The sequence below is a fragment of the Dermacentor silvarum genome, chromosome 4 (genome assembly GCF_013339745.2).
Source record: "Dermacentor silvarum isolate Dsil-2018 chromosome 4, BIME_Dsil_1.4, whole genome shotgun sequence".
In the NCBI taxonomy this organism is placed as follows: Eukaryota; Metazoa; Arthropoda; class Arachnida; order Ixodida; family Ixodidae; genus Dermacentor; species Dermacentor silvarum.
In genome coordinates, this window is record NC_051157.2 from 11,159,858 (window position 1) to 11,180,898 (window position 21,041).

The window sequence follows — 21,041 nt, forward strand, 5'->3', positions numbered from 1 at the left end:
TATGTCCCAAGTTAATGCCATTCTGCTTCGTCAAAAACAAGACACCACACCCTGCCATACCTGTCATAATCAACATATGTCCTCAAGTTCGAACTTTCTCACAATATTACCGTGAGAAACTATGCTGCAAGTCCTTGACACATACAGGGTTGTGAAGAAAACATAGGGTCCTAAAGAACGCAGCCAAAGCATGACTGAAACCAGCGCTGCTGAAACGCAAAGGGCAGGCAAGGGGGGTGGGGGGTAAACAAATGCAACGTGCTAATTATTTTCAGTCAGTTATATCACAATTTACTAGCAAGGCTTTTTTTTTTCTGCAATTAATGAACTCAGCTTCACATTAGAAATTAAAGACGACTAACAAAAATGTGGCATTTGTAGTGGTATGTAGGCTACTCAAGTGTCCAATGTCGAAAATGGAGATCTGGGGTGTGTGCCACAATGATATTCAGGCATTTCACTCATCCAGGTACATCAGTATAATGGTTAATTGATCATTCCTTCCTTTACCACTTCCTTTAAGCCCCCAGGCACCTATGATGGCACCGAACGTCTTGGATTGGGTTTACACAGGTTGCTTTTGCTGGCTTGTTTGTACATACATTGGATTTTTGTCACCTGACAAGTTCATGTGGAGACTGACAAGACGAGAGCGACACAAATTAAGCTTAAAGTTGTTTAATGAAATGACTCATACAGACACACATTGTGTCTGCTAACTAGTACTACCCAAAAGCCCATCACAAGAACTCTTAAATGTGCCACTGCTAAATCTCATAGTTCTTAATGCTTTCTCTTATCTGTCATCTTTCATCCTAATAATTTGGTGCAGCATGTCAGGCATTGGGCTCTAGTACTCTCCACTTGTCGGACAAAAATAAAGTTTTTACCTACCTACCTCATTAAACTCTTACTCTGTCTTTCTCTTTAGCAGTAACATTTTTCCACAATTGTAACTGTTTCAGAGCACACTGCTAAAATAATGCAGTAAACAGACCAACTGCACATTTAAACAATGCTTTTTTTCTGTAATTCACACAGTACGCTACCCTCCTTTTGTTAATGCCACGTCCGCATTTGCATTACTGACAGGAAGCAGCAGGCAGAGTAGTGTTGACTGCACAAAAGAGTGACAAAAAAGAGAGAGAGGGGAAAGATTGCTGTATGATAAGCGAATTCTTCAAGATGTTTACAGAAAACAAACTTGGGGGAAAAAAAAAACTGGATTGTTCAGGCACATGAAAATAACTACAGCTGGTGCCAGGTTGAGAATGTAAGAGACACTCCTTCCCTAAAGTGCCATGTGCCTGCCCTGCATCATTCCACACTATAAAAAATATTTCTCTTAGGGCAACCGTTCTCTTGGAGTAAACAGGGCAAGTTATCAGATTCATTGTTAATGGAACAAAAAACTGGGATGGTGAGATACACAAGCACAATAGCAACAATCTTGCACTGTTCCTGTTGTTCCCATCGTACTTGTCTCTCACACTGTCTCGGGTTTTTGTGGCATTGTTAATGGTTTCTTTAGTGACTGCACTAGCATGAAGAGCAGATGCCTCAGTGGTTCATCAACATCGAGTGAACTGTGGCCATGCAATAAACGTGTGGACAGCCAAGATCGGCAGGTTTGAGAGACTGAGAACACAGTTCACAGAGTATAACGGTAGTTTGAAAAGCGATTAAGGAAGGGACTGCCCTAAATTTCTGTCTGAAGGACCACTTAGATACCTCCCACCCCTTTTGTTCTTGTGTCGCGTACAGCAGTAGTAGCAGCAGCGAACATGTACCATGGCTTGGTTGATCCCTTCACATGAAGATGTGGGTATCATTCACACTTCAAGAACAAAATTCTCTTTTAGCAGGGGCAAAGATATGAAGAGGGAAGAACAGGGTGAATTTCACTGGTGCAAGAGTACATGTTCAATTTGAGGGACACCACATTCTTAACCAGTATGTGACTATATCGCAGAATTCTGCATTCACTATTCACAGCGCACAGCTCATGTATTTCTTAGATTTCGGCAGCTTCACATGCAAGCCTTTTCCCAAATGCCTCCTGTAACATTTCTCACTGTGACCAGCCCATGACTGCCGCTAAATGTTTCAAACATGGCTATGCCCAGCGAGAGACTATACAGTCTAACGCTTCCAATGTCTTTTTGCATGCTTGGGCAATCGGTCCATAGCACTCCCCGAGGTAATGCTACAACAAAACATGTCCACTAGCTGGCTATTTGTACAGTTCCAAAAAGACCAGAGGCAGCTGCAACAACATTTCAGCCATTATTTATACAGAAGGCTGCATGAATTGCACTTTGAAGGCTTCCTATTTTTCACATTGAACGATGCACACGGTATACCAACGTGAAACAATCTTCCGTACAAAATGCATGTGTACAGCTTCATTTGAGCTGTTCATCTTAGAAGACATGGCTAATTTCAATTAGCACAAATCGCGATTATATACATAGAGCATACTAAAGACAAAAGGTTCAAAAAAACAGTATATTGACAGACCGCAAATGTTTGCCACTTTATTTGCTATGGGAGAACATTTCCGAGAGATGGCTTGGATAGCCAATTCCAATAGTGGCAAGCTATAGTGGCTAATCAGTAAGCAATCAACATAATACCATTTGTCACATAAACTAAAACTCCATGCAGTTTTGCACACCATAACCTATGGAAATTAAGTACTCTATTGTTCTTATGCATCTTATAATGGTCACACAACTGATCGGCAGTCCAGAAAGGTGCCCATGCTCCTCCCTTTAACACAGAAAATAAATAAACTCACTGAAACTGCTGTATTTTATGCCGCGGACCTGTCAGTATACTGCACATAGATAAATATCATTGCAAAACTCGTTGGTGAACTGACAAGCTTACAGAATAAGTACAGAACACTCTTTTTAGACGTTACAGTCGACTTCCATTAATTCGGTCTTTCCTTCAATTCAACATGTTCAAAAGTTCTGGTAATGCCTATGCTACTGGGCGCAAGAAAGATATTGGCAGTTCAACCTCACATGCAAAACAGCTAATGTGCGATGCGACTTCCATGCATATTATGCACAGTGCAACTTTCAGTGTCTCCTGCAGTCTAACTTGCAGTAAAGATTTGCAGTAGTGTGCAAACAATCTGCACATCACTGTCAAGCTGAAATAGTGCCATCAGCCCATATAATCAGCACACACACTCTGGTTTGGGCCCAGTCCAAGCAAATAAGAGTTGGGCGGTGAAAGCCTGGCCCACGACTCGAAGCTGAGCTCTTGCAGAAGCGTGCACTAGTTTAAATTATCAGCCTTTGTAGAGTACAGCAGTCTGCTTCCTCCTTACATGCTGTCCTCTACAGACGTCATCATTGCTTAATACTTAAGTTCAGCAATGCTTTCTAAGCCTGCTTTTGCTAACACAAAGAATGAAAAAGTTCAAGACTGGCATTCTCATGCTTAAACTAGAAAAAAAAAAAAATAGGAATTGTGGTATGCCCTGTTAAGGCAATGGCAGCATTGCCACTGCAAATGTAGTTAGGAAGTGTCTATAATAGGAATTTTTATAAAAAGCATGCTGTTCAATCAAACTTGAAATGTCAAGTTGAACATGAGATCCTGAAAGACCCTTATATGTTTCTGCAGAACAAAACACGAGCTCATTATTTCATACTTGAGATGTTGAATATCAGATAAGCTGCACTAGAGCAGACTAGGCAGTTAAATTACAAGTACTCCTGGTCAGACCAAATGCACTGACTCTGTTCGGAGAAACACACAAAGACTTCAAAGCCGCCAGCAATTACAAAACTGTTTCAGAAGCTGTGGTTTCACACCCTTGTACAACAGTTCCGGTGTGGACAGTCCAGCTAAGTTGTTGGTCCTTAAAGACCATGAAGTTCTAGGCAATGTCGGCATGAGAGAGTCCGTGTATGCTAACGCAGAAATATGCAACATCCTGAACAATGACGACGTCACAAATTTTGACTGTAGCACTGCATAGGTAAGGCAATTAGACAGCAGCAACATTGATAATGTAGAGGTCTAGAAACTCCAATCACCTCCTCAAGAAGTGCAAATGACATTTTGGCTTGTGAAACGGTTTTTCATGCATGAAGACAATGTATGTTAGGCTTTTCAACAACACTGCTCGTACAATGAGTCTTGTTCATCTTATGAGCATCTGAAGAGGTAATGTCATCGAGACACTTCCAGTAAATACTGAATGTTCAACTCAATGCAAGTTCTGAACACATCTTTAAGCTTTGTATATTTTGAACCCACTTCGCAAGTCCTGAATTGGATTAATGGAAGTCGACTGCACCATTCTTTTGCCCTTTGGTCACAGCATATAGGGAAAAATGAAGGGCCAGTTTTGAAGCCATCAATGGCACATAACAGTGCAATGAAGACATGCCTCACCATTACATTCTTAATATGTGATGTTGATAAGGCAGCCAGGTATAAATGCCTCTTCTGCCTAAGTTGCTGGCTTGCTTTAACTCAAATTGTACGCAGCAGTGGCACATTGTGAATTTTGTTTAGTACCAAGTTTGGATGCAGTACTTGCCAGTTTCACTATAACTAAAATTAGAAGGACAAAGAGACTGAATCTGATACTGCAGTGCGCTACTCCCAACAGTTTTATTTGGAAAGAAATGTCACCACAGTACACGCTACAAACCAAATGCAGTCTACCAGATTCCACTGTCTCCAGGAATGTATTATGTTGAGAAGACTGGCTGAGAACGTGTTTACGATGCAACTAGAATGTACAGTCAGGGACAAAAGTTCGTGGACTGCACCCACATAGAAAATGCAGAATTTTGAAATGGCTAAAAACATAGACAGTCTACCTAATTTTTTCTCACTCTGGAATGATAGCGCATCCCTCAGTTCCTGGTTGTGCATGCTAAATTCAACGAAAGTCAACATTTATTCTGTGGCCATGGACCTTAAAATTTTGTCCCCGACTGTACGAAGGATGGCTTTCAACCTGGTGTGAAATACATAGGCTGCGCCCCACTGGTATTTCAAGAGCACACTATTCTATCCAAACACAAGGATCAGCTTATATCGGGGATAAGTAATGCCAGAAAGATAGCTCACTGGAAGTGGGGACACGTATCGGTACCCTTTCTATAGTGCATGGCATGGTAGGCATGAGGTAAAAATGAGCAGGCCTAAAACAGATGTGGCCTCTTCAAAAATGACAGGCATAAGATGGTGCAGTCACTGAAGTTAAAAAAGCAGCAGCAGTCCATTACTGTTACCAAGTTGTACACTTAATAGCCTAGTTAATTATTGTGATTAGCATTCTTAAGGTACTTCACACACTACTTGAGGGCTTACTATCTATCTATGTTTAACCATTTTCTCGCAAACCTGGGTCTTTGGGTAGTCCATGGTCGAATAGGTAGCACATCTGGCTGTTGTGCTGACAAAACAGGGTTCGAAACCAACCGTGGGATAAACTTCAGTCACTGCGTATGTGGCACTGTGCACCTATGTGCTGCTCTTCAACGAGCCTCTTTGACACTGACATGAGTCAATGGTACTGGGTACGTACCACTCTTCAAAAGAATCTCTGACACCGACCTGGAGTAGGCACGCTGACCAACATGAGATGCGTAAAGGCCGATGTCTTGTTCCTTTTGTTGACAATAAGATGAAGGTTACAAGAGCACTTTGGTCAGTTTCTCTCTCTCTTTGATACCAATATGGGTCACCGAGTATGTGCCAGTAGCTGTGTGCCGCTCTTCAATGAACATCTTTGATGCTTACTTGGGTAACTAGGGCCGGTATTTTGTAGCGATGCCTTATGACTTATTCTATACTAGTCTTATCATCCACCGCTCATGGCCGGCTGATCCCGTTGATAACGCGAGCGGACCGTCGCTCTGACCACTGACAAAGCGCGATAAGCGCGAAAAGGCATTAGCACCGGAAAGGCATCGCTACAAAATACTGGCCTAGGTAACTGCCAGAGGGAATGTGCAGCTCTACTGCACATTCTGCTGCACTGAAGTTCAAAAAGGGAGCAGCAATTAGCAAGTAAGCTGAACAGCCATTCGAGTCTCAGGTATTCTGTTATTTGTAATACTGATGGTTAGATCTCATGTGTATGTGTGATAACTGTAGTTCAGTATGACAACTGGGTGCAGCCTATGCATGTGGCACCTCTCCTTTTTTAAAAAAAATAAGACTGCTGAAAGTAGTGCACTGTGGTGCTCGGTTGTCTCTTTGTCCTTGTGTCTTTGCACGTTTGGTTAAGGCAACATAGTACCAACAATACCAAACTTTCACTCTTGCTTGCTTAATACAAAATAAGTCAGAAGCATATGTTGGAACAGTGGCACTACTTGTTCTACAGGAGAAAAATTTTTGCCACAAAGACTAAATGCAGAGCAATTTCACGCTTCTGCAAACAGATAGCATTGTTGTTCCTACTACAGGGGAAATTGTCATCTTTCATTCACCACTGCTGTATATGACACACAAACATATTCTGGTCAGAACAAGTAAGTACAGCACCCAAACTTTGTATTAAACAAAAAGCACCATGGAATGCTACCCCTGTGCACAATATGATCTTGAATGAGTCTACGGTTTGGCTGAAAACGAGATTTACACCTGTCTCCTTTATCAACGAAATATTCAGTACCAAAATGTTCACAGGAATGAGTGGGGCTGTCGCACAACAGTTTAAACTGCTTTCCATCACTCGTGAAAGTAGCTCTCATTGACAAGCCTCACGTAGCTTTCACACGACTAAAAATCCAGCATCACTGTGCCACTCACTGTCGCAGCACGCCTTCGCACACACTCTCTTTGGGGAAGCTGGGCGTGGATGTCTTGCGCTTGTGAGTGGTACCTGTGGCATCAATGTCTGCGGGCTTTCCAGGCCGATAGTTGTGAGCGGGCGCCGCCGCTATCAATCCTTGCTCGAGAGCAACGAGAAGAGTGTTAGGCAGCAGAGGCAGGCAGCCACCAAGCCAAGCGAGAGCAGCCCCGCTGTGACGAGTCCAAACGCAAAGAGGTACAAAGTCCTGTCACAAAATGCAGGGCTTTCGCTGTTTGTGTAGTCCGGAGGATAGGCACGGTACACCCACACACAGCCTGGAACACACGTAAACACATGTTCAGCTGAGGCATGATGGATATGGCAAGGTCCACAATTCCAACGATTCTGGGCAGGTTAATTGTACCTCCTAGAACACTAGTCCCTAGTGTGCTGTAAAGTGTAAAAGGACAAGGAAAGACTAGCGGAAAAACATGCGCCGCAAAAGCTGGCGATCAGCAGGATTTTCCTGCTCTACAGCAAGTGGATCTCAGGGGCCATATTTTGTAATGATTCTTTTCCTGCAATTCTATCAATTACTTATCAACCGTTGCAGCAAGTGGTTGATTCCGGTAATAAGGAAAGCGAGTCATTATGCCAGCCAGTCATCAAGTACAAAAAGAAAGGAAAATGAATCTTTACATAATACGGGCGATGAGGTAGAATTTTCTGTGGGTTATTACGCAACAAGGAACCGTAGAGCCAGATACAGAGCGGCTTTATAACTCTGGTATTGGGAAACATTGCCCGCTCTCAACCACACTTGGAATCAATGCTGGCTGCAGCAGAAAAAGAGTGCACGAATACAAAATGCTTCAACTGATTGCCGCAGCAGAAGAGGCACCAGGTTGTGTGGCCTTGCAAACACTGACAAGTTTTGACACCGCCAGCACTTTGCATGCACTGTCCCACAAATGTGTCCGTACTTTAATGCCCATATCACTGAAGCCAGAATTTCCCAAAGCATAGCCTTTTTTTTTTCTCTCTCTTTAGCATGTCCATCTTTTCGATCCATCTCAAACAAAAATGGCAAGCATGAAAAAAGAAAGAACACGAAGAGAACTTAAACATGCATTGACAAAGAGACAAACATCACTCGCATCATGTTTACTGTGACTTGTCTCTACATTATTGTTCCGATTAGTCTTTTCTGTTAGTTGGCACATCCTTGGGAATGTATCTATAGCATCTATATTCATTCATGAAAATGTCTCCAGCTTTTTCTGGCCTGGCAACTACCTAGAAAATAAAGTCGGGAGTCTTCGCCCTGCAACTGCCTAGCTTATCGACCTGTCTATCAGCACAAGGCTGGTTTTAAGGGCAAGTGCAGCAATTTAACAACAAAAGCAAATGAATACCCCCACTTCATCAAGAACAGATGATGCACTGCACACAAGATGAGATTATGCTATGAAGTAAGACAGCAAGTATTGCTGCGCAGCAAGCACTTACCAGCAACATACCAGGCGAAAAGAAAACAATTCACAAGTGTGCTCCAAGTACGCTCTTCAGCACGCTGTTCTTCTGCTACATTGCGGCCAGCCTCCCCGCTGTTGTCAGGGCGTCGACACTTGCCACAGACGTCGAGTAGAGTCTTCAGCACACCAAACACTCCACCCATCACCAGAAAAATTGGGATGTACTTTTCAGCTGGGCAGTCATTTAAGTATGTGGTACCTAAAACAGGCAATGAGAAAAGGACGAAAAAATCTACTGAGACTGCTGTCAATAACTTCACACAACAAGACGCATAATTTTTTCTTGACACAGTTAGTACATCATGTTTGCAACTGGTCTCTACAGAAGAATTTTTTTTAATCTCTTTCTTTATATGAATACTGTGGGGATGCCCGACTCTCACGCGCCTGATGTTTTCCCCGCATAGCTCGTGTCTCCTGTAATCCGGATTCTCCGCGTGGCTAAACGCGAGCCGCGGTCGGGGTGGCTGCGCCGCATTGCGAGAGATGGCGCGAGTGTCGCGATGCTGACGCCACCTAACGGTGGGGTTACTTGGAAGCAAAAGGTCGAAGGCGCTTCCTTTTGGCTTGGGATCGGCGACCAACACGCACGAACACTTCGCGCGTGCGCCGGCCCGCTTCGCGAGACCATCTCGCAAGGCTAGGAGCAGGACACCAGTATGGACCGAACACGGATCGTTCGAACATGCCACCGTTCGCGTGACCTTACACGTGAATGACTAGGCGATGGTGTCATAGCATGGGGCGAACATGTTCGCTCGCTATCCAGTTGCAGTGAGTCAGGCTTCCTTGATTTGTCGCGCGCCCATGTGAATGTTCTACGGGTAGTAATTCGGCTAGCGTGTATTAGTGTATGAAAGGTGCAATAAATGCCCTTTTGATTGTTTACACTACTGTGTTGTCGTTCCTTTGTCCCAAGAGCACGTGTGAGACCCCACAATACGTAAGGTGGTAACCTTGGAAGTCGTGCTAATTATCTTAAATTGAATGATGAACGAATATAGACTATTAAAACTACCGTAAAATTCCGAGCAAGCGCCCCCACCCGTGCAAGAGCCCCCCCTCTAACTTCACTGCTAATTTCAAATTTACGCGCCGTTCCGGGAAAGCGTCCCCCCCCCCCCTCCTCCCCTCCCACTCCGCACCAACACTGGCCTGCCACATCCAGTCCACGAAAATAACAGCAAATTCGGCAAATCGCACCGGTGTGCCATTTCGTCGAATCATGGTCGCACCCGGGCGCCCCAGTGGGCACACGTGCGCATCGGGGCGAACTGCGGCTGGCGGTCTGTAGTTCATGGCCTGCCGGCCGACGGTGGGATCTGCCTCTCACACGGCACAGAGAATTTCCCTGCGGCACGACGACGTGACCACTCGGCGACAGAGGAGTGGTCGCGGCTACGCTCTGGTGTCGCCGGCAGCTTCACCGCTGCTAATCATTCGCCACTGATATCGTCGCTAGGCCTTTTCCAGTTCACTTCGAATCTTTAGCAGACGGCGCTTCAGAACGAACCACCGACGCTCCCAAGCAGCAATGTTTTGTTACCGTCGTTGCCGCTTTACTCTCTCCTCGCAATAATTTCACACGATGAAGAAAACATGCTGATATTTGCAGCGCCATCAGCTGCGATGCGAGCATGGCCGAGCCACGGTTCGCTGTCCGCCGTCGGTAGCATGCACTGCAGCTGAGCTTGACTTTTATCAGAACTCTCATTAGTGCTAAACGTTTCACTGTGGACATGGTTTTTAATAAAGTGAACATTACGCGTCACTTTACTCTTGCGGACATAATTTTGCTGGAATAGAAGCTGCATAACCAATGTTCGTGTCAAAAGCAGCTCACAGAAGCTTGCTCTTGCATCCGCAGTGTCGTCATCGAAAGCTGATCGAAAGCAGTTGGCCAAGCAATGCTATAGGCTGATTTTGTGATCGCGAGAACGTTCTCAATAATACACAATTGATAATGCTGAGTTAAAGGGACACTAAAGAGAAACCGGAAGTTGAGCTTAAATGGTAGATTATCCTTTCACGATCACAGTCATACCATTCTTACTGCAAACAGATGTTTAATAAGCGAGAAAATAGCGAAAAACTGAAGGATAGGTGCTGACGCCCCTTCGAAATGCCCGCACTACACGTTCATGACGTCGGAGATTACAAATGCAGGCCGGTCGCGATTGGTCGAGAGCGCTTTATCGCTGTTAATAAAATGCAAAATGAAATACACCTTAAACGTACATAAACAGCATTTGCCAACTTTTTAAACCGTTTCAAGCGAGGAAGTACAAGTTTAGCACAAAATTAAATAAATAAGAAAAAATGGCATGGCGATACATGCGGCCGTGATAGTTTCGTAGTTTCGTTTTTGGTCAATGCATCGTCGCGCGCGCCTGTTCCGCTCTACGGTGTTTGGTTGCGTGTTGCGTGGCTCTAAAAACGTTGACTTCGCGGGAAACAGCCAGAAAATGCCTCGTGTGTGTAGTGTTGAGGGCTGTATAAAGGGCCCAAGGCGCTTGTTCAGGGGCAGTGGCAGTGTTGACTCAATTGTGTCCTTTCATGTGGTGTCGCGCGGAGAGCCCGGCTCCCCGGCATTCGCAATGGCTCAGTGCTCTGCCGATGATAAAACGGCAAAAGAGCCAGAGAAACCCATGGTGTGCTCTCTGCATTTCTCACCCTTGGATTATGTGTATAATCTTGCCCTCGGAAAGTATCTTGGCGTGCCCCAGAGGCCAGTTCTTCCTCGAGCAGCTGTTCCCTCAATGCGGCCTTCATCAAACCCCCTACCGGTGCCCCTGCAGCAGCAAACTGGCGGCTCGGTGAGTGCTGAATGTCATTAAATAAAGCCACGAAATAACCATACCGAGTACGTGCGCAACTTTCTACGCTTGTTCTGTCGGGAACGTCGTCGCCTGACGGACCGCACGCTTCGCCTTCCATCGACGAAAACGAAGCTCTGCTTTCCGCCGGCGCGGCCGGCGGCTCACCGCCATCACACGCGGAAACACCTACCGCTCGAGCACGGAGGATCATTTCACGCTCTGTTTCACTGAATATCGCTGAAATGCAGTCCTGCTTCCCTGGCAAGCTCTTCGTTGCAAGGTTCAGCGGCAGCAACGGTATCCATCGCCCCGAACGCAAACGCAGCGACCATGCATGCAGCCATGATGCATCCAGCGCCTCGGTCGTTTACGCAAGCGGTGACGTATCATGGCGCATTCTGATTCGCTGAGAGCAATGCAATCTGTGACGACACTGCTTCAGCGCCAAATCTGGGGTGAGAGAAATTGAGGAAGAGACATTTGGTCTTTGTTTACGAATTTCTCCGCTAATAACTCATATTTTTGCACACAACAAAAACTGCATGCATTCCTGAAGGTCCCTCTTTTATTCCAGCTGAACTTCCTGTTTCTCTTTAGTGTCCCTTTAAATAAATGAAAAATATATATGTCTGCGATCTCAAAAAGACAGAAAATCATTGCATCTTTGTATTGCGCGTAGCTGCGTCTGCTGTGCGTGGCCTCCAACATGGCAGAGGCATGCTGCGTAGTGTAGCCTACCGCGGCTGCTACGGGGTATTGCGACGAGCCCTTTCGCCGCCGCGACAATCAACTTTTGGCTGGGGCTCTGCCCTCTTGGCTTTTTTGCTTTGTAGCTTCCAGTGTGCTAGTAGAGATGAAAAGAGAGAGAAAGCCGGCTATCGGTGCAATAACTCCACTTATAGTTCAAGGACTCGAAAAAAATCTGTGACATGAGATTCGTGGGACGACGTACTTTAACAGTGAGGCCATTCTATGATTAGTTAGAAAAGTGTTTCAGGGCTTTCAGACAACAAAGTTTTCAGACAATAAAACACATGCTCGACAATTCATAAAGTATGCCTCCCCCAGCCTGCTAAACACAATTTCTGTGATCAAGCAAGTAAGATGGGCCAGTTGGTCACAAATATTACGGAACATTATTTTACGGTGTAAATTTAGACAGGACAGAGCGAGATACACAGGAAAAACGTTTGTCCTGTGTATCTCGCTTTGTCCCGTATAAATCTGCGCTGTAAAATGATGTTCTGTAATTCCCATCTGTGATGTGGCCTAATGTCATGCGTACACGTGCATCACATAAGACTGCTATCTCCACAGCCTGAATGATCTCCCTGAATAATTTTCATCTGAATATCATGCAACAACAAAATCTTCAAACAAAGGCTTGCAGCTGCAGCACATTATGAGTCTGTTCTATACATCCCCAATAGTGCACTGAGCATATGCTACGGCTGATTATTTCCAGATCGCCCATACCGCTACTGCGCGTTAAGCCTTCCTTCAAGCAAGGTTATCTTCAGTGCACTCAAAACTCGAAATATCGATGCCATCCCAACAAAGTGGAACTGTGAAAGGCTCTCCGTGTTTCACTGGGAAGCGATGTACTCACCTATCACTATCATGCTGACAGGAATGATCACTGTGACTCCAACCAAGATTGTACATCCAACTGAAAAAGCAAGACACACATTGCTCAGAACAGTGTTTTACCCAAAGTGTGATCTTCTCACCCCAAAGGGTTCCTCTACAGAGTACTGGGAGGTTCACAGAAACGACATGCACTACTGACGAGCACTATCAAAGGAGGAATCAACACGATGAGAGAGATATTCTAAATAGTCTGTGTGAAGCTGCATTATTCACATACAATCAATTCATTCAATCAATCAATCAAATCAAGTTAAAAATAAGAAACAGGATTCATATTGAGTTGCGAGTTTGATTACCTTCAACACAACCCGACACCCTCATTTCCAACATGCAGCGTCATTCCTCTCACAGACTGCAGATGGCAAATGACCCATAAGGCAGCTAAAACGAAATACTTGCAGACGGAAGTACAGTCAACTAAAAAAATATTCAAACTTGGTGATTTAAATCTTTTGGTTAATTCAAAGACATCTTAAGACCATGGTTGGTGTACTACATTCTCCATGACTTGAAGCCATTTAATTCAAACAAAGCATAGATTTTAGGTTAGGATTTTGGCTTACCAAGGCAGAGAAATGCAGCCGAAGAGAGCTTATTAGAGAATATTCAACAGGCATGAATAGTTTAAGTTGGAGCTTGTCCACATTTAATATTCAGGCTGCTGTGCATGTTGACGGGTGCCCTATCACTGGTCTGATTGCCTTGAACGCAACTTTGCAAAACAAATCTGTTCGTCATATTGGTTCTGCAGGTTGTATATCTTTTTGAATGTGACCAGGCTTTAATGAATAGCTGCTCCCTTAATAAGCTGCAATTCTTTTTATGCAACTTCGGATAATTCAAAAATTGTAGAATTCAAACAAAAATCTGTTGTCTGTGGAAATTTGAATCAATGCGAGTTTGCTGTACAAAATGCTTTTAGTTATGACTGACCTGTGAGCTGGGAAACGGGTTTGTGAATGTGACAGCTATCTATGATAACCACTGGCTGACAATACCAGCAGCATCAATGTAGGTTGACAAGTACTTCAAATCCCATGCAGAACCTCAGCATGAATGCGCTTCCAACTCAGCAGGTTACCGCAAAAGTTAGAAAGCAGCCACATATAGATAATCAATTGCTGTGTAATCAGTTACATATTTCAACACTTTATTGCAATTCTGTAAGGAAAAAAAAAATGTGCGGCTGAAGTACAGAAAAAGGCAGGTTGGGTGCTGTTTTTTCACTTTGTATACATGTTTTCCTGCTGGATTTTGATAACATTTGACGCCCCTAAACTAGTTCACAAAGTTTTATTACTTGGCCACACATTGTATACTGTATCAAAAGAACGACCGACTCTCCGTGAACACAGGACAGACACCAAATTATCTGCTGTGGAAACATACGAAACTACAAGACTGGTAGACAACTCACGAGTGCCCAGCAAGAGGAGTATAACACTCCGCAAGAAGTCTAGCACTCCGTTGGATGCTTTGTGTACCTCTCGAACCTGTCCAAAAAGTGACTGGTACGATGGAGGGGGGGCTGCATGAAAAAACAAGACAAAAACGTACTCAAATACTATGAACAGGTGACAACAGCCGCATATAATAAGCCCATACTGAACGGAAGAATTCTCATCCACTCGAATGTAGCACGAAGCTACATTCTGGTGGAGGACAATTTTTCCTTTCACAAAAAGCCTTCCTCCACCTTGCGGGATTCTGCAGAAATTATTTGCCAATAATATATGTATTGTGAGACAAGGTTTAGGCAGTCAGACTCTTCTTTATTCTCCCGAGCGAGAATATGTACAGATGAGAATATGAAGCGTATGAATAATGCTCACACTAATTTCCCCACGTGCGCAAGCGGCCAGACAGGCCGCAACCTTAGCCAGGTGGGAAACGCCAAACAAATCGTTTGTGACGCGAAACATGAACATCTCCGAACCACGGTAACGATGGTCCAGAGAAACCTCGATGGGAGTAACGCGATAGTTCACAGGGGATGTTTGATCATTAATAATGTATGGTGCAAGGAAGCATGATTCAAACTTCTCACACCAACTGGGTGTACGAATGGGCATCCAAAGGAGCACTTCCTCTCCAGGACGAAAGGAGACGTCTCGACGAGAGATGTCGTAACATTGCTTGCAATCTAGTTGACTTCTGTGTTGAAGCAAGCACGTTGACGACATTCGACGAGTCTCGAGACGAACTGTTCGGGTATACTGGTCGAGGTGTTAGTTGGGGCATTGAAGAAAGTGGCGTCGATGGTGACTGGCGGCGAACGACCGTAAACTAGGTATAAAGGTGAGTCACCCGTAGTTCGTTGGATAGCGGTGTTGTGAGCAAACGTCACAAAAGGTAAAAGTTTGTCCCAGTTGTCGTGGTTTGGCCCGATGTACATTGATATCATATCTGTTAGTGTGCAAGGAAATAGCTCTGTTAAGCCATTTGTTTGAGGGTGGTATGCAGATGTCATCTTATTAACTGTGCCACAAGCTCCGAATACTTCTTCGATCATTGTTGACATGAAAGTCTTGCCGCGATCACTCAACAGTACACGAGGTGCACCATGACGCAGCACAATGGCATCCAGAAAGAAGTCGTCAACGTCCGAGGCCGAACTAGAGCGTAGAGGAGCGGTCTCTGCGGAACGTGTGAGATGGTCAACAGCTGTTACGATCCATCGATAACCTGCCGGCGTTATGGGCAGAGGGCCGACTAGGTCTATCCCAACGATGGCAAAAGGTGTCTCGGGACATGGGATGGGCTGTAAAAGGCCAGCAGGAGGCGAAGTCGGTCGTTTCCGCCATTGACACTGGACGCAAGAAGCGACGTACTTGGCCAAAAAAGTAGACATGCCTGGCCAAAAGAAACGGCTCCTAATGCGGTGGCATGTTTTGTGGAAACCCAAATGGCAAGCAGATGGGTCGTCGTGAAAGGCTTCAAGGATTTGTGTGCGCAGCAAACGTGGAAGAACAGGCACCCAGCGGTGGCCATCAGAGTTGTAAATGTAGCGGTGCAGCACATCGTTGTCGAGCTTGAATAGTCGCAGTTGTCGACGTAATCTGGCATTTGGTGCACAAGTAGTTCCACACAGGTGTTGGATAATGCTGTTGCAGTAGGGATCAGAACGTTGACATGAGGCGAACTGAGGGACGCGATTGGAGGATAACGTTCCAGTAACCGCTAGAGGTAATAACGTTAATGGAGACTTAGTCTGATCATCAAGTGGCGAGCAATGGAGAGACATGCTCGAAGATAGTAGTGGCAGGGGGCAGCGAGGCAGAGCATCAGCAGCTTTTTCCCAGACTTGTAGACAACGTCAAAATCGTACTCTTGTAATCGGACCACCCAGCGACTAAAGCGGCTAGACAAATTTTTCATTGACGACAACCAGCATAAGGCGTGGTGGTCGGTTATGACCGTGAAGTGGCGTCCATAAAGATATGGTCAAAACTTTTGTATGGCCCAAACTACTGCGAGGCATTCCTGCTCTGTTATCAAGCAGTTATTTTCGGCAGCCGTTAATGCGCGACTGGCATAAGCAACAACTCTCTCTCGTGTAGTGGTATCATGTAGAAGGACAGCACCGATCCCATGGCCACCAGCGTCGGTGTGCAAACAAGTTGGTGCGTTCTCATCGAAGTGACAGAGGACAGGGTGGGTTGTTAAGGCTTGCTTGAGGGCTTGGAAAGAAAGTTCGCAGTCGTCTGTCCAAGGGAAAGCAGTGCCCGATGTCAGCAACTTGTGCAGCGGCGACGTCATGGCAGCAAAATGACTGATGAAGCGGCGGAAGTAGGATGCCAGGCCTAAGAAACTTCTTAACTGGTTTTGATTTTCAGGGTGAGGGATGCGAAGCACGGCAGCAACCTTGTCGGGATCTGGTCAAATGCCATCTTTACTGATAAGGTGACCCAACACGATGTTCTTTCGAGCAAAATGGCATTTCTTTGTGTTGAGTTGGAGTCCAGCGTTGGAAATGCACGTGAAAAGTTTGTCCAAATGCTCAAGGTGCTGACGAAAAGTTGTAAAAAAAAATAACGATGTCATCTAAATACCACAGCCAGGTAATACCACTTAAGGCTGCATAAAACTGTGTCAATCATGTGTTCAAATGTTGCAGGAGCAATACATAAACCGAAGGGCATGACGTTGAACTCGTAAAGTCCATCTGGTGTTGCAAAGGCTGTCTTGTCCTTGTCCGCTTCGTGCAAGGGTATTTGCCAGTATCCGGATCGGAGGTCTAGACTTGAGAAATATTCAGCGCCCTGGAGGGCGTCAATGGCATCGTCAATTCTTGGCATCGGATATACATATTTGCACATGATCTTATTCAGTGCTCGATAATCGACGCAAAATCATACAGAGCCGTCTTTCTTGCGGACCAACACAACAAGGGATAACCAAGAACTGGATGATGGCCGAATGATCTCTCTTTTAAGTATGTCATCAACGTTGTCCGTAATGATTTTCCGTTCTGCGGAAGACGCGCGATACAGGCGGCGGCGTACATTCGAACTGCCTTCAGTTTTGATGTGCCGAATCAGTGATAGAGAGCGACGAAGCGGGAAACGCAATGAACTGACAGCGTTGAATTCTTGCGGAGATGGGGAACGTCTAGGATAATAACTGTAGTCAGACCACCGACGTTGTGGTACAGGGACAGAAAACTCGTCCCTTTCAAACCCGTCATAACCACGCCTTTCATTTTGCTGACAGCGTCGGCAAAACCTTGAAATGTGGCCACGGATGCCACAATAGCAGCAAACAGGTCGAGGTGGGCTCCACGCGTTGTAAGACGGAAGAGGTGGTGGTCTTGCAGTGATCTGATTCAGGAACCCGTGCGGTGCAGGTGCCTGCTGTGGTGGCTGCTGGGAGGGTGGTACTATAGAGGCAACCTGAGTGTAAGCTGGTGTAGGGATAGGGTGCAGGCTCGGGAGATGCGGGCAGGTCAGGGCAGCTATCTCTTCCCTCATGATATGGCAGAGGCCGCCACCAGGATGCGTCATATGGACCTCAGGAGGGGTTCACAAAGCTTGGGCGTGCATTTCCTCACGGATGATGGAGCGAATCAGGGCACATAGCTCGCTGTTGTTGGACGTCCTGAAATCAGATGGGTCAGGGTGTAAGAAGACCATATTAAGCATCGAGGCGCTGACACGTACCAATGATGTCTGCGACGGCAGTGGGGTTCAGCACTACAAGAGCATTGAATGCCACAGTCCCAATACCCTTCAGCAGGTGGCATACACGGTCACTCTCCGCCATCGAGGTGTTCACACAGCGGCAGAGAGCGAGTACGTCCTCTATGTACGAAGTGTACGACTCGCCTGGGTGCTGAACACGCTCAGCAAGCTTCTTCTTGGCGATATCTGAGCGGGTAGAAAAGTTTGCGAAAATCTGGCGTAGGTGGTGTTTAAAGGTGCTACAGTTGATGAAATCGAGCTCCTGGTTGTAAAATCAAGTTCTTGCGACGCCGGTTAGGTAGAAGGCGACCCGTGCTCAAGTTTTGCAGATTCGTTCCAGTGGTTAAAAACACTCACGCGCTCGTATTGCTCTAACTAGTCTTCAACGTCGTCACCGTGAAGTCCAGCAAACACTGGTGGATCCTTCTGAGGGGTGGTGACCATCCAAGAAGGGGTTCCCGCCGCAGCAGGCAAGGTGGATGTCGCGGTAGAGACCTGCTGGTCTTGGGACATGGTCGAGTGCAGTTGGTAGAGGCGGCAACCCGAGCAGAGCTCCAGGGATGTAGCGTAGGTGAAGCTGGAGAGAGACCGGGAGCGAGAGGACTGAGGAACCGGACAGCACACTCCACCACTTGAGACAAGGTTTAGGCAGTCAGACTGTTCTTTATTCTCCAGAGCGTGAGCCCCACCACCAAGCCCCAAAACGGTGATGAGTATGTACAGATGAGAATATGAAGCGTATGAATAATACTCACAATATATATATATATATATATATATATATATATATATATATATAAAATGAGCATCCTACTTAGAAATACAAGAATGCAAAGCTGCTCTTTTGAACTAATTGGGCTAAGCTGCAATGAGGTGTGCCATTGCCCACAGAGTAACAGCAGTCGCAGTGTTTTCAAAAAAAGAGTTTGAAAATTTGTGACATCAGTAGCGCATGCATATTGAAATTTGCATCACATCTCCAGTATGCATAATTAGTCACAGCCATTTCCTTTATCAGAGAGCACCTTTTATTTTCTTGGATGAAACTTCAAACATATTTTATTAAAGCTAAATGCCAGTATCAGAGCAGGGAAGCACCTGGGGCCGTATTCTGAAACGTTCGCCTAGGCGAAATTTCTTTTTTCGCTTTCAGGCGTGCACCGATTGGCTGTTTTAGCAAAATTGGATGAGCTGATTGGGTGGTTGAGCCCGACGTCATTCAATTTGCTCAACCAGCCAATCAGCGCGCATGCTGTGTTCGCCTAGGCGAAATTTCGCCTAGGCGAACGTTTCAGAATACGGCCCCTGGGCTTCATTACAAGGAGCTCAAAGCTTTAGGTCAGATTTTTCTAACATTGCCAGTGTCCGGGAGGTAAACTGAAGTGGTATGTTATGTAACAGTGCAAAGACACGGCATCAATAACATATTATGCTCTGTGATGTCCACCTAGATGCTGCTCTAACTCAATGGCCTAAGGCTTTTTGAAGCATGCGTTACGTTAGTAAGCTGAAAGGTGGGCTACTTGGTTAACCATATAATGCAGCAGGTTTCCTAGTGGTTGAAAAAAAAAAAACAGAAGAAAGACAAGTATTTCCTGTCTTATTCCTCCCGGTGGTGTGTTTCTTTTTTTTTTATCACTTGAAATTGCAGCACATTATCTGGTCAACAAACTAGCCTCCCTTGGTCCATGTGACCTGTCTCTTTCTGCCTCTACTTTTTTCTTCTGCTATCCTTATTACCATTGAAAAACAAGGTTTAATGGAACAAGAGAATGGGTACTTCCATTACTTCGAAACTTCTCATAAATCAGTTAGTGTAGAAGACAATGTGGGATGTAAAGCTTGTTTACTTCGGCGGGATCTGTTTCCTTCCTCACTTTAAACGCATCAAATACGCTGCTCACAGCCTGAAAAACGTACGGATACATCATGGCTTCGTTTCATCGTTGTCTGCATAAGCAGAAAAATCGAGCAGGAAAACTGATTACTCGGTCATGTTCACGCACCACGGTCTTCAACATATGTGTACCGTTGACACTGTGTAGAAATGTCACAAGTATAGTAATGCGTATTCTGGCTAGGTCTGAAAAGAGCATACCATTTGGATTTGTGATGTCGTCGTAAGACGGAGGCAAGTCATTTTCCACTGGACTGCGAAAAGGCGTCGGTATGGGGCTGTCACTATACGGCGGCAACGACATGGCGAACTCCTGCACAAAGTTCACGCAAGCAAACACAATGAAATTGAAGTTGAGCCTTTCTTTCCTTCCTGTTTTTTTTTTGCCAAAAGAAAGAAAAAGCAAGCATTAAAACACAAACGAGAACTGCTACAAATTACTGTTATCTCACGAAGGGCGCGTAAGAGCTTAAGAGGCGATGACTCGAATGCAATCCACACGTCTGCATCAAATTTCGCAAAATAAGCTCGCCCTTGACTAAATCGATCGAAACAAGCGAATACAAGCACTGAAGCAGTACGATGGCATAAAGCCGCATTAAGCGCTCTCATAGGAGCTTTATATGTGATGAAGACAAACAGGGACAAAACGAAAACACAAAGATGTAGCATCCTAGGCGATGGGCGTACCACTTGGAGCAGTTCAATTTAAGAAAGTTTCCTTGGACACTAGGCAGACCTGAACGCGACAGAGTGAAAACGTTAAGGCGGGTTTGCGAACGGTAACGGTGTGTGTATCGGCGTTCAAACAGGCCAAGTTTCGAGTGGCGCTCACAGTTTCGCTGCACAGACGACGGGTATCACCACACGCCATACTTGTTTACAGCCATCATGCTTTCCTGCACAACCATCAGCACGGCATTTCTACTTTTCTATGCGAAGGATGTCAGATACATAGAGTTTCTCAGTCAGATACAAAAAAAAATCTTTTGTTATTTCTGAAATTTTTGCGCGCAAGAAGACAATACTGTTTTAAGATAGGGCGTTTTGGAGCATTCCGTTATTTTGTCAAAACAATGGCGCTGTTATCGCCAGTAACGCGAAAAAAAAAAAAAAAAAAAAGGAGGGGGGAGGCAAAGTACCGTCCATTCCGTCGTGTGCATGCGGCGCAGTAAACGA

The 21,041-nt window shown here is 45.3% G+C and overlaps 1 protein-coding gene across 2 annotated transcripts; it reads right to left on the reverse strand.

Moving 5' to 3' along the window:
• Positions 1 to 1,031: 1,031 nt before the first annotated feature.
• LOC119449435 (transmembrane protein 272) lies at positions 1,032 to 20,794 on the reverse strand. Of its 2 annotated transcripts, none has more exons than XM_037712606.2 (6): positions 20,698 to 20,794; positions 20,064 to 20,175; positions 14,203 to 14,313; positions 12,745 to 12,804; positions 8,291 to 8,515; positions 1,032 to 7,116 (listed from the first exon to the last, which is right to left on the reverse strand). In XM_037712606.2, exons 1-6 carry the CDS (start codon positions 20,734 to 20,736, stop codon positions 6,932 to 6,934), a joined length of 732 nt encoding a protein of 243 aa, XP_037568534.1. In that variant the 5' UTR covers positions 20,737 to 20,794; the 3' UTR covers positions 1,032 to 6,931. The 2 variants fall into 2 exon arrangements, with proteins under 2 accessions (XP_037568534.1, XP_037568535.1); XM_037712607.2 differs by having other exon boundaries at positions 20,553 to 20,764.
• Positions 20,795 to 21,041: the final 247 nt, after the last annotated feature.

What these genes read in the sequence shown, in the direction of transcription:
- LOC119449435 (XM_037712606.2), bottom strand. Translation starts at nt 20,736, where the DNA reads ATGGCGTGTGGTGATACCCGTCGTCTGTGCAGCGAAACT. An exon ending in ACTCCTCTTGCTGGGCACTC is followed by an intron (nt 12,805 to 14,202) that starts GTGAGTTGTCTA and finishes TTGCTTTTTCAG; the next exon opens with TTGGATGTACAATCTTGGTT. An exon ending in TGTCAGCATGATAGTGATAG is followed by an intron (nt 8,516 to 12,744) that starts GTGAGTACATCG and finishes TGCCTGTTTTAG; the next exon opens with GTACCACATACTTAAATGAC.